At 36.9% G+C, this 14,751-nt stretch overlaps 2 protein-coding genes across 18 annotated transcripts in view; both read left to right on the forward strand.

Annotated features, from left to right (window-relative positions):
• The window catches only part of LOC137250287 (signal recognition particle subunit SRP54-like), a 53,129-nt gene extending 47,215 nt beyond the window's left edge, over positions 1–5,914 (forward strand). For both annotated transcript variants that reach the window (XM_067782818.1, XM_067782817.1), the window contains one exon: positions 5,161–5,914. The gene's annotated coding sequence lies outside the window, so the exon portion shown is untranslated. The remainder of the gene's footprint in view (positions 1–5,160) is intronic.
• Positions 1–13,144, forward strand: part of LOC137250289 (protein THEM6) — a 39,775-nt gene extending 26,631 nt beyond the window's left edge. For all 16 annotated transcript variants that reach the window (XM_067782836.1, XM_067782830.1, XM_067782832.1 and 13 more), the window contains exons 3-4: positions 9,846–10,060; positions 12,403–13,144. In XM_067782836.1, coding sequence (XP_067638937.1) covers positions 9,846–10,060; positions 12,403–12,750 — 563 coding nt within the window. In that variant the 3' untranslated portion in view covers positions 12,751–13,144. The remainder of the gene's footprint in view (positions 1–9,845; positions 10,061–12,402) is intronic.
• Positions 13,145–14,751: the final 1,607 nt, after the last annotated feature.

Consider the following 14,751-nt stretch of genomic DNA (forward strand, 5'->3'; position numbering starts at 1 on the left):
GTGGAAAAGCAAATCTGAGACTTACTAGCAGAAGGCATAATTCGTCCTTCAAAAAGTCCCTACAACTCACCCATATGGATTGTGCCAAAGAAATCCCAGGCAGATGGGGAAAAAAAGTATAGGATGGTGATAGACTTCAAACAGCTAAATGCCGTAACCATCCCTGACACCTATCCCATACCTCACATTAATGGCACCATTGCGAGTCTCGGTAGTGCAAAATATTTTACGACACTTGACCTAACTTCGGGATTTCACCAGATCCCAATGAAAGAAAGTGATATACCAAAAAAGGCATTTTCCACCATGAATGGAAAATACGAATTTTTGCTGCTTCCTTTCGGTCTGAAGAATGCACCCTCTATCTTCCAGCGCATGATAGATGATGTGTTAAAAGAACTTATAGGTCGTATTTGCTTTGTATAATCGACGACATTATAATCTTTAGTAAGGATGAAACCACTCATCTAAAGGACATTGAGACTATCCTTGCCAGGCTCCTAGCCGCGGGTCTCAAGGTTAACCTTGAGAAGACGCAGTTCCTAAAAACAAGCGTAGAATTTCTTGGCTATATTGTGACCTCTGAGGGAATACTTCCTGACCCAAAGAAAGTAAATTCCTATAAAAACATTGGTGACAAACTTACATAAAAAGTATTAAATTAACGTGTAAACATCACACAACATAAAACAACAAACACTTAAAACTAAAATCATCCATCAGTACCATGGTCATTGGGTACTTTTGTCATACTAAAATGTCATAAACAAGCCAAATAGCTAGCAGCAATAAACTTGGTGTCTTCTTTTCGGTTCATCGTTCTCTCCCTTCTTTGTAATATGTGTATGCTTTCCAAGGTGTATCTCGTCTTTTCTCTCTTCTCCACGTCTATTATTGTTGCATTTTTTAGATCAGGTGTATGTCCGTGTGTTAGTGCGTGTTGAGCAAGTGCAGTGCTGTTCTTCTTCTTTCTTATATCGGCGTCGTGCTCTGCCAGTCGGGTTCCTAGTGCCCGTTTCGTTGTTCCAACGTAGATTTTGTTGCAGTTCTCGTTGTCTCCACCTTTGCATGGAATTTGGTAAACCACGTTGTTTTGTTGGTCTGGTTCTATACGGCTTTTTGTACGTGTAAAAATGGTAGAGAGTGTGCAGTTCGATTTGTATGCGAGAGATATGTTCGGTGTTTGTTTTTTCATGTCTTGATTGAAGTTTTCCGTAAGCTTCGGAATGTATGTGACACTGTGGTATTGCTTTGTCTCCCTTGTGTTGTTAGTTGATGTTATTTCTTGCGCTCTGTTTACTTCTAATAATTTGTGTTGTATTAGGGATGTAATTAAGTGGCTCGGATAATTATTGTTTTTTAGTATGCTGTATATTTTTGTTTTATTTTTTCCCCAGAACTGTTTGTGGCTTAACGTAAATATTTTGTGTATGAGGCTTTTTGCTGTATTTACTTTGTATTTTGTGGGCTGCGAGGATAGACAGTTTATTATTCTGCCGGAGGATATGGATTTAGAATACCAGTCCAGCACTATTGCGTTGTTTTTCCTCTGAATAAGGACATCCAAAAACGGGATCATCAAATTCTCTTCTTTCGCATCGTAAATCTCAGTTTGTTGTGGTATTTGTTCAATGTGTTTAGAATTATGTCTAAGTCGTTTCGTTTGACGATCGCAAAAACATCGTCCACGTACTTTACTATAAACTTCAGTTGTATGTTGTGGGTTTGCTTCAGTTCGGAGATGGTGTTGTCCAGCAAATCGTCCATTATAATGTCTGCTATGGTCGGGGAGAGTGGGTTTCCCATTGGCATTCCGAAACTTTGTGTGAAAATTTGGTCATCATACATGAAGTATTTGTTGTCGTTCAGGCAGAAGTTTAAAATTTTAAGGAACTTGTTTTTTGGTATCATTGAGTGTATTTTGCTGAATTTGGTCATTATTATTTTGATGGCTAAGTATATTGGTATGTTGGTGAACAACGATACCACATCGAATGAGACCAGTATATCTTCTTCTGATAGTTTCATGTTATCCAGTCTTTCTTTGAGTCTGTAGGAGTTCTTTATGTTGTATTCGTCTGACGTTAAGTTAGTTAGTATCTTACCAATGTATTTTGATAGACCATAACATGGAACGCCGACAGATGACGCAATGGGACGTAAAGGAATATCCGTTTTGTGGATCATAGGCAGACCGTAGAGTCTAAGTGCTGTGGCCGCGGTGTAAGTTAGTTGCCTTTTTTCTTTGAAATCTATTATTTTGTTTTTGTAAAGTTCGTCGACTAGGTTGTTGTATTGTTTTTGTAGTGCGTTTGTGGGGTCAGTCCTCGCTTTTTTATGCGTAGTTTTGTCTTCAAGTAGCCTGTTCATTTTTTCGTTGTAGTCAGTTCTATACATTGCCATTGTCTTGTTCCCTTTGTCTGAGTCCGTCACAATTATGTCTTTGTGCTTCTTTAAAAATTCTGTAGTTTTTCTGTATGTTTCTAAGATGAATTTGTCCGTTGGGTTATGCTAGGTATGTCGTTTGAAAACATGCTGCCTATGTCTAACTTAAAAGGGCTTAAGAGCTTCCTAGGACTAACGTCGTATTATCGTAAATTCATCCGAGATTACGCAAAAATTGCAAAACCTCTTACCAACCTCACACGAGGAGAACACGCACAGGTAAGGGCAACACAATCGAAAAAGGTAAACATTAACTTGAACCAGGAAGCGTTCGCGAATCTCAAAGAGATACTGACGACCTCCGAGCTTTTGACTTTCCCTAACTTCGACAAATCTTTTAACCTTACGACCGATGCCTCCGATTTCTCTATTGGAGCGGTGCTATCACAGGACTATGACGGCAAAGACAAGCCCATAGCATTCATATCGAGAAGCCTAACTACTACAGAAGAGGCGTACGCAACAAACGAAAAATAAATGCTTGCTATCGTGTGGGCTTTGGATAACCTTCGGAACTACCTGTATGGAGCAAAAAAAAAAAATACAAATATTTACAGATCACTAACCCCCAACCTTCTCTTTAAGTAACCGAAACTACAACGCCAAGGTAAAACGTTGGAAGGCCAGGATCGAAGAATATAATTACGAAATAATTTATAAACCTGGCAAATCTAATGTCGTGGCTGACGCACTGTCCCCACTCAAAACTCATGCAAACCCCCTTGCAACGTCCACATACGATGCCGCTAGTCAAAATGCAACGACAGGATCAACAGCGGATTCTGGAAGCGAGGCCGGTGATACCGTACATAGTGCAGAACAGGACAACTCCGACCTTATACCCTTCGTTGAAGTTCCCATAAACGTATTTAGAAACCAGATTTTATTTGGGGTAGGCTAGAAATATTTGAAGAACCCCATCCAGGTTACTCGCGGCATTATTTAAAGATAGATGGAGTCGGCGAAGAGGAGCTCATTAATGTTCTGAAGGAAAAACTTAGGCCAAACGTTATTACGGAATTAAAATGCCAGAGAGTAAATTAGGACTTCTTCAGAAAGTATACCTGGAAAATTTCATGCAGTACAAGATCCGAGTAGCTCAATGCATTGCAGAGGATCTGACAGATCCCGACAGAATCTGTGAAGTAGTATGGGCGGAGCACAAAAGAGCTCATCGCAACGCCAATGAGAATAAAAAACAAATTCTGGAGAGGTACTACTTTCCAAGAATGAGCAGCATAATCAGGGGCTATGTCTCGTCTTGCGAAACTTGTAACATCAGTAAATATGATAGACGTCGATATAAACCGGAGTTACAAAATACACCTATCCCATCGCGTCCTTGCGAAATAATTCACGTCGATATATTCGAAATACAAGGAGAAAAATTTCTGAGCTGCATTGACAAATTTTCTAAGTTCGCAAAACTCTTTCACCTAAGAAATAAGTCCACTTTGCACCTCAAGGACAAAATAGTCAAACTCTTGCACTATTTTACGACCCCAGATATCCTCGTGACCGACAACGAGCGCGGTCTTATTAGCTCAATAATAAAAAATCTTTTAGAGTCATTGGGAGTTATGCTGTATCGTACACCTTCTCAGAGAAGCGAGGTGAACGGTCAAGTCGAAAGGCTTCATTCCACCTTAATCGAAATTATCAGATGCCTGAAGATAGATAACCCTAGGTTAAAAATCAAAGAGCTAGTAAATATAGCAGTAGATCGCTATAATAACTCCATTCATTCCGTTATAAACCGGAAACCCACTGAGGTATTTTTCAATCGCGGAAAAGCGGCTTATTACCAGGAGCTCCTCGAAAAAAGCAGGAAAACAAATGAATATTTAAAAACCTTACTGACTCAAAAACAACTAGAGTATATTGAACGGCACAATAAAAGAAGATCTCTACCGGAGCGTTGTGATGAAAATGATATCATATACGTGAAGGACAAACAGATCAAGGGAAAACAAAAAACCCATATACAAAAAAGAAACTGTCGCAAAAGACAACAAGGTGTCCGTAACCACAGTTAGTAGGAAAAAATCCACAAAACCCACATTAGAAATGTCAAACGCAGGAATACACATCCTAGCACTTGAAACTGAAAATGATATTTATTGGATTGAAAAAAAAACAAAAAAAAAATATTTAAAAAACCAAATATACAGAGATAAATTAATTCTCAGAAACACACATCTTGATACACCTTGCGCCTAATCCGCGGGGGGAAAAAAAAACTAAAAAAAAGAAAAAAAGTTTAAGAAAAGAATAAAAGAATATTAACAATATTAACCTGCGCCTAATCCGTAGGACAAGCAGGAAATAGAAGAAAAAAAAAATTTTTTTTTTGCTTTTCATTTACTTATTTACATTTCACTTTATTTTTAATTAATTTTTCACCTTTTATTTAGTTATTTGCATCTAACTAAAATTTTTTATTTCCTTCTTTTTATTTAAATTAACATTAACATACTAACCAAAACTAAAGCAATTAACAATCGTAAAATGTAAAGTATAATCAAAAATAAACAAACATAAAATTGGTCCTCTCTTACAATGTCATAATACTAAAATTCCGAAACAAACATTTTCCTTTGAAATTAACTTCAGTTTTAAACTTAGAGGAAAAAAGAAAAAATACAAACAATCTTGTAAAACAAATATTTGTGATTAAGCTAACAATTACTAACACACTAACACTAATCCTTCCAGATTCCCACTGCTGCGGATCAATTGTAGAATTGGTAAACGACAACACAATATTCCTCTCAAACTACCAAGGCATGATCAGTAGCAGCAATGCCTCAAGCACTATTAATGGCACCTACATCATCCAACTAAGCAACGAAACAGTCAAGATAGGTGACCAAGTATTTTCCAGCAACGAGGTAATGACAGCGCAGGCGTTACCAGCCGTCCTTTCGAATATCAGGAATCACACAATGAAGGTCAACCTAGAATATGTGCACGACATCACGATGGAGAATGTTAAGTATCTAGGATACGTTAATGAGAAGATCCATTTTTATATCGTTACAGAAGCCCTAACAATATGCGCAATAATCGTGGTCGCTGTTATCCTATGGAGATGGTACATTAGAAAACCAGACTTCCCAGAAATCTCTGAACAGTGGAGCTGTGGCACGAACACCAATAAGATCACGAAGGGCATATCCAAATATAAAATTGATTACCCATAAGCTAGCCTACCACCAGAAAGTAATAGCCATTCGGTACATACCATAACCCCCTCAGGTTTTTCATTTAATCTGCGAGACGCATATCTTTAAAGGGGGAGGAGTTATCACACCTGTAATCCCAATACTAACTAATGGCGCACCCGTCACTCACGTTGCCGTGCATGTGACTTCTTCATTGCCCCAAATAGCACTTTCGCTGACTCAATACACGCGCAAGCGATCGGTAACACAATACAACCAATAAGGCGTGAGAAGTGCAGCATAAGCAGTATTGGCCTATACGCGCAACTCATCGATTGTGAAAAGTCGATTGGTGGTGGAATCTGCAACGTAGGCATAAGTAAGTTAGACTTAAAAGTTAGTTGGTAACAAAAGAATATGTTTTAGGTCAGTCGTATTAGTGAGTGCAACGAGTGCACAATAAATCAAGCTCAGTATCAGCTTAACTAAATTTGTGTATTTCCTTTGGTCGGTGAACAGTGAGTTCACCGCAACTTTAATTTTTTAACAGTTCCCCTTTTGAGAACTGTAAGTTGTATATTTGCAGTCTGTAACCATATGCGTGTGTATATATGAGTACTACTTCGGCTGATGATTACATGCGTTTGTGATTATCTCTCCGTTGCCTTGTATTTTTTTTTTTTTTTTTTTTTACGAGGAGGAAGCATCGAAAGCCTCATAGTCAGTGTGGGACTTTAACCGCACTAAACCTCCTACCGTCTGAGTACCATTTACCCCCCGGTACTACCGTCAAGTATTCCGTCGGGAGGTAGGTTGAGCACTAAGCTCTACGTCTGTCGGGGTCACGTTGCTGTACTTAGATAGTGCCGCGGTATGGTTAACGCTGGGACTGACACGCCCTGCTTACTACCTGAATGTGCTTGACGCATACCACTTCTACGAATATTTGCAAGCCTACCTTAAACACTGTGCATATAGTGCTTATGGCATGCTTGTGCGTTCGACTACTTGTATTGTAGGGTTTTGTTTTTTACGTATATATGTGTAAATAAATTATATATGTATAAATAGAAATTTTTTTTTTTTTTTTTGAATTTTTTTTTTTTTTTTTTTTTTTGTTTTTTTCCACAATACTTAACGGGGCTTTCCTCGTACTTCCACCGGTTGGAGAGGTCTTCTCTCCAATCCGAGTATAAACTCTGATTGCATGTGAGACGTTTACCCTCATACTCCTTGTTTCTACGGTTGGAGAGGCCTTGTCTCCAATCCGTAGGTTTGTTGTTGCGTGTATGTTGACTGCTTTTGGTCGCACGGTTGAAGAGGCCGTGTCTCCAATCCGTGCTTTATTCCTTCACCTGGGGCAGTATTCGAACGGTTGAATAGGCCTTATCTCCAATCCGTCGCCTGGTTTGCTATTACATTTACCTACATATATTACGGTATTTTCTTATGTTATCATTCTCACGCCGCTAATTGTACGGAGGCCTTGCATTCAATACGTGCTCAGCTCGATCCCCTCCACCTTAGCAATTTGTTATCCACCCACACAACTCGACTGTTCAATGTTCGCTGCTGCGCCGTAGCCTTTCAAGACTTCGTAGACACTTCATTATTTCCGCTATTACATCGCACGCCGCTGACCATTTTACCTTGCTTTGTAGCATGCATCCAACAATTGTTTCAGGAGTGTAATCCTCTCCAAATATTCTGCACAGTTTGCATCTCGAGCTATAGAACCTAGGACACTCGAAAAATACATGGTAAACATCTTCTACTGTATCGCCGCCGCAGTTATCGCATATGTTGTTAGGCTCGTGATTGAATCGGTGCAAATATTCCTTAAAGCATCCGTGACCACTCAGAAACTGTGTGAGGTAGAAATCCACCTCGCCGTGCTTTCTAGATATCCATATATTAATATCGTTGCCTTGTATGTATGTGTATAAATGATGGTTGATTTGTTTACGTACATACGAGTGGCTACTTAGTATTAGCTTAGTGATACTAGTATCACTTAGTGATGCTAATATTCGTCACAATATGAAAAAATAATTGCACAAAAAAAAAATTAAAAGAAAGATTTAGAAAAAATACAATAAAATAACAAAAAATATAATATATGAAAAAATTTAATAAAAATAAAACAAAACTCAAAAAAATAAAACAAAATAACGTGAAATAAAATAGAATAATATAAAATAAAATAATATAAAATAAAATCAATTTAAACTAAGCTGGTCAATACTTATATATATATATATATGTTATTGAAATAGGCTAAAAATTACCAAAAACTAGCTTTAGGGCAAATGAAAAGACTCCACTGTTGAAGCTCTACATTTCTGCATTTAATAAAATAATTCCATAACAAACCACAAACATTTTTTTTGTTTATACATATGTAAATCTGAAAAATTGTGTAAATATCACACATATAACTCATCGATAGCAAACCGTTAAGAAAACAATAAGAAGACTATGACAACATGATAACGAATAGCAAGCTGATAACAAATCGAAATATCGAAGACAATAATGCGCTATTGATAATAAAACAATAGCTTCTCGATATCTGTTGTTCCCAATAAGAAGACGACGAAACTCTTGTCAAAAAGCCTGAGACTATTTGTTTCTGGTAAAGTTACCTCTGCTGTGGTTTTATTTCAACCCCTGGGTGAGCTCTTGTTTAGTTAATAACATTATGTACACCTGTATATTTACACATCCAACTTCACGAGTACTTGGTACTTACGCGTTTTTTTGTAACCTCTTCGTATCTTTACATATTTTTATATGTATGGATGTATGCACGTAGAATTATCACAACCCAACATATGTGCCTCATTATTTTCACTACCACTTGACGCCATTTGTACAGCCACTTTACCGCCAACACTGTCTCGAGGCAAAAAAGGTGGCAGTAAGCTTACGTCATTTTGTGTTTGCTAAAGTGATTAGTTCGTACAAGTTCAAGGTAAAATTTAAGAAAGTAAATGGATAGATAGATATATGTGTATATGTATTTGTACAAAGGAAGGTATTTGTCACAGCAAAAGTGGCATGAATCAGTCAATAGTTGTAATGGCCGTGTTACAATCAACATTTTCATATAGTTGCGTTCAACGCAATCTTATGCAAGATAAGAACCTTGTACGTATATTTATGGTTAACGGCATATCGAGCGACACTAGCGCCATCTGACACATAAAAGTTGGCAATCTTCACTTCTGCTACATGTAAAGCATAAGATGAAGAATTCGACATTTGCTTTGGCTATGAGTGCTTTCACACTTTCCAAGTGAAATTATTTTTCTTACTCGTTGGTACTTTTTCAAAGTTTTTCACAATTAAAAACTGAATTTTAACATAATAAAAGGAAAAAAAAATTTATATTGGATTCCGTCCGATTTGTAGATTTTTTGTGTATTTTTAAGCTAGTTCGATCTAAATGGGTTGAGTGCAAATAAAACGAGTTATTTCACCTTACGGCCCAACGTTTCGCTAACTTTCCTTGGCATCTTCAGGGGCGGATATTGATATTTAAACATTGAAGCTAAAATAGGAATCTGGACATTGATTTTTGTCATTAAACTAAAAAACTGACTTTTACAATTAAAAACGATACCATCTAATGTGGTACAATTGTCATACTAAAACTAACTATGTTAGCATGTATTATTCTGGTATAGTGCGAATGTTTAAAACAGTGCTACGCGAAACTGTGTATGTGAATGGGCAAGGCGAAATAAGTTTAAATTTCCAAGTCTGAAGCGACGTTACTGCCGTGCATAAGATTGCGTTCAACCACCTACATATGTATATAAAAAAGTTCATACTGACGCGGCCATAAATCAAATGTTTTTATGCTTCGTTTTTTGTTGTTCTAAGAAAAGAAATTTATTTATAATCGGAATAGTCTGAGCTTAAATCTGGTCGACAGTACGTATAAGTAATATTACTTTGAACCGCATTCTATTTTTTGCTGTATACCTCTGCGTATACGTAATATTTTTCGAAAGAGTTAGGGATGCATTAACGAATTAATTTATTTAATAAACACAAACATACATTAGTGCATCTGTAATCACATACTCAAAGTAATCACATACATATATAAACTGAAGACCGGTTACAAGGTTGGGGGGAGTTTTTTTATGTTTAAAGCAAATTTTGCAATTAGTCTTTGTTCAATTAAATAAATTAAAATTTACAAATCTTATACTTTTATTATTCTAGGTATTTGCCTCACCAATGACATCGATTGGTTGCTCTATCATATGAATAATGCACGCTATTTGCGTGAGCTGGACTTTGCACGAGTTGACTTTTATGAACGCACCGATTTGTATCGCACTTTAAAGGCAAGAGGTGGTTCAGTCTTTCAGGGAGCAGCTACTATACGGTATCGGCGATTTATAAGACCTTACCATTGTTTTCAAATACATTCACGTGTAAGTAAACTTTTAAAGATCTATTCCTGAAAATATATACACAGTACAACCAATTGAAACTTTTCCTTGCAACAGAGTTACCATGCAATTTTCCAGAGTATGCACTTTGTAAAGAATTTTTCGCTTAAAATACTTATAGTCCAGCAGGGGTCACAAATTGCCTTTGGTCAATTTGCAACAAATCTGAAAGAATGACAATGATATTATCCTAAGAAGTATTTTTTCCTGTACAAAGGTGCAACAGTTTGCACCAACACGTAGCAAATACCTGGTGCCTTCGAGAGGAGGATTGGTTGAGTTTCGAATACGGCCGCCGTGGTGTGATGGTACGTGCTCCACCTACCACACCGAAGCTCCTGGGTTCACGCCCGGGGCAAAGCATCATCAATATTTTAGAAAGCAAGTCTTTTCAATTTGAAAACAATTTTTCTAAGTGGGGTCCTCCATCGGAAGTGTTTGGCAAGCGCTCCGAGTGTATTTCTGTCATGAAAAACTCTCAGTCAAAACTCATCTGCCTTGATGCCATTCGTAGTAGGCATAATCAACTAGGTCCCGTCCCGCCAATTTGTAGGAAAAATAAAGGGAGAATGACGCAAATTGGAAATTAAAAGTACACAAGACGAGCTAGACTGTAAGTTGATTCCGAAAAATTTATTTGACTTAAAAAATAAAAAAATTAATATAAGGCGCGATAACCTCCGAAGAGATCTAAGGCCGAGCTTCTCTTCCAATTTGCGTCCTGCTTCTCTTGATTTGCCCTACAAATTGGCCGGAAGGGACCTACATGTTTTATGCCGACTCCGAACGGCATCTGCAAGGCAGATAAGTTTTCCCTGAGAGCTCTTCATGGCAGAAATACACCCGGAGCGCTTGTCAAGCACTGCCGAGGGGCGACCCCGTTTAGAAAAATTTTCTTCTAATTGAAAAACCTTATTTGTAAAGTTTTGACGTTGCTTTGCCCGGGGTGTGAACCCAGGGCATACAGTGTGGTAGGCGGACTTTATATGACTTACTTTGAAATAGCTGATCAATATCACGGAAGAAATTCAACACACACAATAGAGTTGGTAGATTCTGGGTATTTCAGCAAAAAAGTGATATATGAGTGTGTTTTCTTAGTTGCTGTAGGCAGTATACTTTGCATCCCCGACAGAGAGTGGAAAATTATAAAATAGCATTATGATAGCAATCATAGCCCCAGTCGCAACTCTACTCTCCTCATACAATTAGTTGCGGGAGTAACATTTAGTCAGATGTCGCAGAAACTTATTAAAAACCAATGTGGCTATGCAAACGCCTTGGTTTTTAACTTAATGCGACATCTAGTTATATATAACAACATAAATCACGAATTCATAGAATCGCTCGAAGGCCTCTGTTTAACAGCTTACTGCGAAATCCAATGATACTTAGCCGCAGTAGAAAATGCGAGCCTTATTCAGCAAATTATCGCCGTTACTTGCTTCTGTGAGGAGAGCTGTGATAGTGTCTGTGACACTACACTACAATTAGGGCGGTTTAATATTAATTGAATTTGCAGTGTAATCAATAGCCAAATCTTTAGGAAGAGTGGGCGCTGTCTTATTATTGAATAAAGCTTCGAACGGCGGGGGGAACTCCTTCCCATTTTACATTGAGCTCGTATAACTTTTAGGTCGATGGAAGATTGACGAGTTCTGAAGCCGCATTTATAAGGTCCAATCAGCGGTTTACAGTTAGCTTGCGCACAATACGCTAAGAACGCTGATTCCTCAATAGTTTTTGCAGTTTGCAGGATCCCCCTTCTTGTGGACCGGGCAAAGAACACTTAGATTTCAGTTGCACCCATGCAACCGTCCGATTATCATTTGCACAGAAGTTGGTTCCCAGCCGCAATACTTAAATAGCTAATCAATCAACGCCCGCGACCTTGTCGTTTTTTAACCTAATAATGGTTATTCTGAATTCGTCATAGTTGGATGAGGAAAGATTTATTACATCATCAAAGATCGTGGCTCGGGTTTTTAATTTTACCTGGGCGGTATATATAATTTAGGACACCGGTTACCTTTCATCCGTTTTTGGTAAAATTTTAGGGTGTTTAAATACCTAGCAGCTAACAGTTTAACCACCTCGCACCCCATATACGCTTTCCTGGCCTTCAGTGACAATATTTACACTAAACTTCTTGGAGATATCAAATGTTTTAAGTAGGAGCCCTTGATTTAATGAAGAGGGTTCGAATAGAGTGAAATCGGCTCCCTCAGTTTTGTTAGGAATTCAACAGAAAAAAATTCGTTATTCACTAAAATTAAAACCGACTAAAAATTAAAATCATTTACAAATCTCAAAAATCATTACAGATAATCTATTGGGACGATCAATCCGTTTATATGGAACATCGTTTCGTACAGCCCTCCGATCAATTTGTACATGCCATTGCTGTTTGTCGACAACGCATCATCGATTGTTCAGCACATGATGTTATGAATGATTTATTAACACCTAAAAGTATGCAAGTACAAACAAGCAACAATATAGTTAGCTGCGCCGTATCTCCGGAAAGTAATATAGTGACTAGTATAACAAATTTGGATCTAGCCGAAAATGGACAAACGCGTGTGAAATTGAAACCTGATGTGCCACCAGAAATTCAAAAATGGATCGAATACAACGAACTGTCAAGCAAGAATTTACGAACGAATTCCTGATAGTTTGTTACTGAGCAATTCGATTGCAAAAAGTTGATTCGCTTTATAAATGCTCATATATTTATATATACACACGTACTTAAAAAGGAACAAAAAATAAGTACTAGATACTAAACCTAAGGTTATGAGTGTCTATACACTCAAGGGTATATGTATGTATTATATATAGAAATATAAAGGCAAAATAAGTAGTAGTACTCACGAAAAATAAGAGGGAAGTGGCCAATTGTTATGAAGAGCGAATTAACTAATTAAATATTTTTGAAATAATTTTTTGTTACAATATTTTTAAAGGATTTCATTTCATTTGTGTTATATCTTTGAATATCGAAAGATGAAACCATAAAAATTGAAGGAAAAGGATTTCAGACGGAAAGTAAATAAATGTACATTTTTAGAAATACTTAAAATTTGTATTTTATTTAATAATAAATTCCAAGGTTGAAATCAGTTGGGAAAAGCAAGACCTTAGGAAAAGCATAGTGGACATTTTACAACGAACTCTCATTCGATGCTTGATAAGTCTGTGGGTCGTTTAAGTAATTTAAGCGTAAGTCTTGCCAGCAAAAGTACCGAAACCAAGCTTTTTTTAAATTGCGCAGGCTTGAAAAGACATCACGTCGGAACCATACAAGGTAGCAACATTCCATGTATTTTGTTTTTGAAATTCTATGGTTTTATGTCAGATCGTGCTGCATCAGAAGTTGAAATGTCAAATCAGATAAAAAAGTAGCAATCGGCTGATTACCGGCATATATCTGGTGGGTTCCGCCGTGCGATTTCGTTTCATTGAACTACAGTACGGTGTCGCAAAGGACTGGTCAACCTCAAGTAACATAAATACTTACATATAAATACAAAATATTGTTTTGTTCGGCACGCGCTATGCATTTGTCAAGTAAAATGTACAGGCATACACTTAATTAAGAGACGACACTTATTTTTGCACAATCTCTTCAAAAAAATCAGCAATGAAATAATTCAGCCACATTCAAAGTAAATTTAGCAAAGTTTGATTGACAGTTGAATATAATTCTCTTGCAAAGGACTATTATGTCAAACAATTGTAAACAGATGAATTAATTCTATATGGTGCATGTAGCATTTTACCACTTATGTATGTTGTTTTTGCATTTTACTTTGTAGGTATAACAACATTTATATATTTTAAAAATTGGTCTCAAATGGGTTAAGATTTTTATGCTTTTTGACATTAGTCCGTCCAGTTCTGTATGAGATAACTGATATATTAAATCACACTTTGCTGAATATACTTTGACAACATTACACAGAAATGACATGTGCAGAAAAACAAACAAAGCAAAATTCTAATATAAATACAGTAGTGTCAATTCATATTCGAACATCATTTTATTCAAATTAGTATTCCGCTATTCCCTTTTTTGTTAATTTTGGTCCTTTTTAGGAAAATACCTACGATTTTGATATTTTTTTCTCATTTTCTTTAAGGTGAAAATGCAGAAGGCGGCCCAAAACCGATTGATTGGGCAGCCTCTTAATTGTAATAATTTTTATCAACCCACGTATAATCTTCCATTCACTTGAATGTGTTTCTTCCCACAATCTTCAATCTTTAAACTGTGACAGAACAAAGGCAAGCAGATAATTTAGGCAAAGAAACACCCAAAAGACTGATTTTACAGAAAGCATATTTTCGTTACTGTTTGGTGAAACAACGGACTTGTAAGAACGAAAGCTCTCGTTTTGGTGTTTAGATATTTCATTCAGTTAACAAACACTTTTTGTGATAGATTTCTGTAACTAGTTGAGCTAAATTAAATTGATGTTGGTTGAATACACTAATATAGGAAGTACGTGTGCCTCTTTCTATTTTATAGGTCTTGCCATTTATGGAGCTAACACGATGAACCGGGGCTGCTGTTTGGATGCAATTGTTTCCATTTGGATACATTTTAGTGAGTAGAGTGGATACATTTTTAGACTGAAATCTTCAATAACAGTTTGAAAACGGTCGTGGAA

Source organism: Eurosta solidaginis, chromosome 4, assembly GCF_040869045.1.
Source record: "Eurosta solidaginis isolate ZX-2024a chromosome 4, ASM4086904v1, whole genome shotgun sequence".
Taxonomy (NCBI): domain Eukaryota; kingdom Metazoa; phylum Arthropoda; class Insecta; order Diptera; family Tephritidae; genus Eurosta; species Eurosta solidaginis.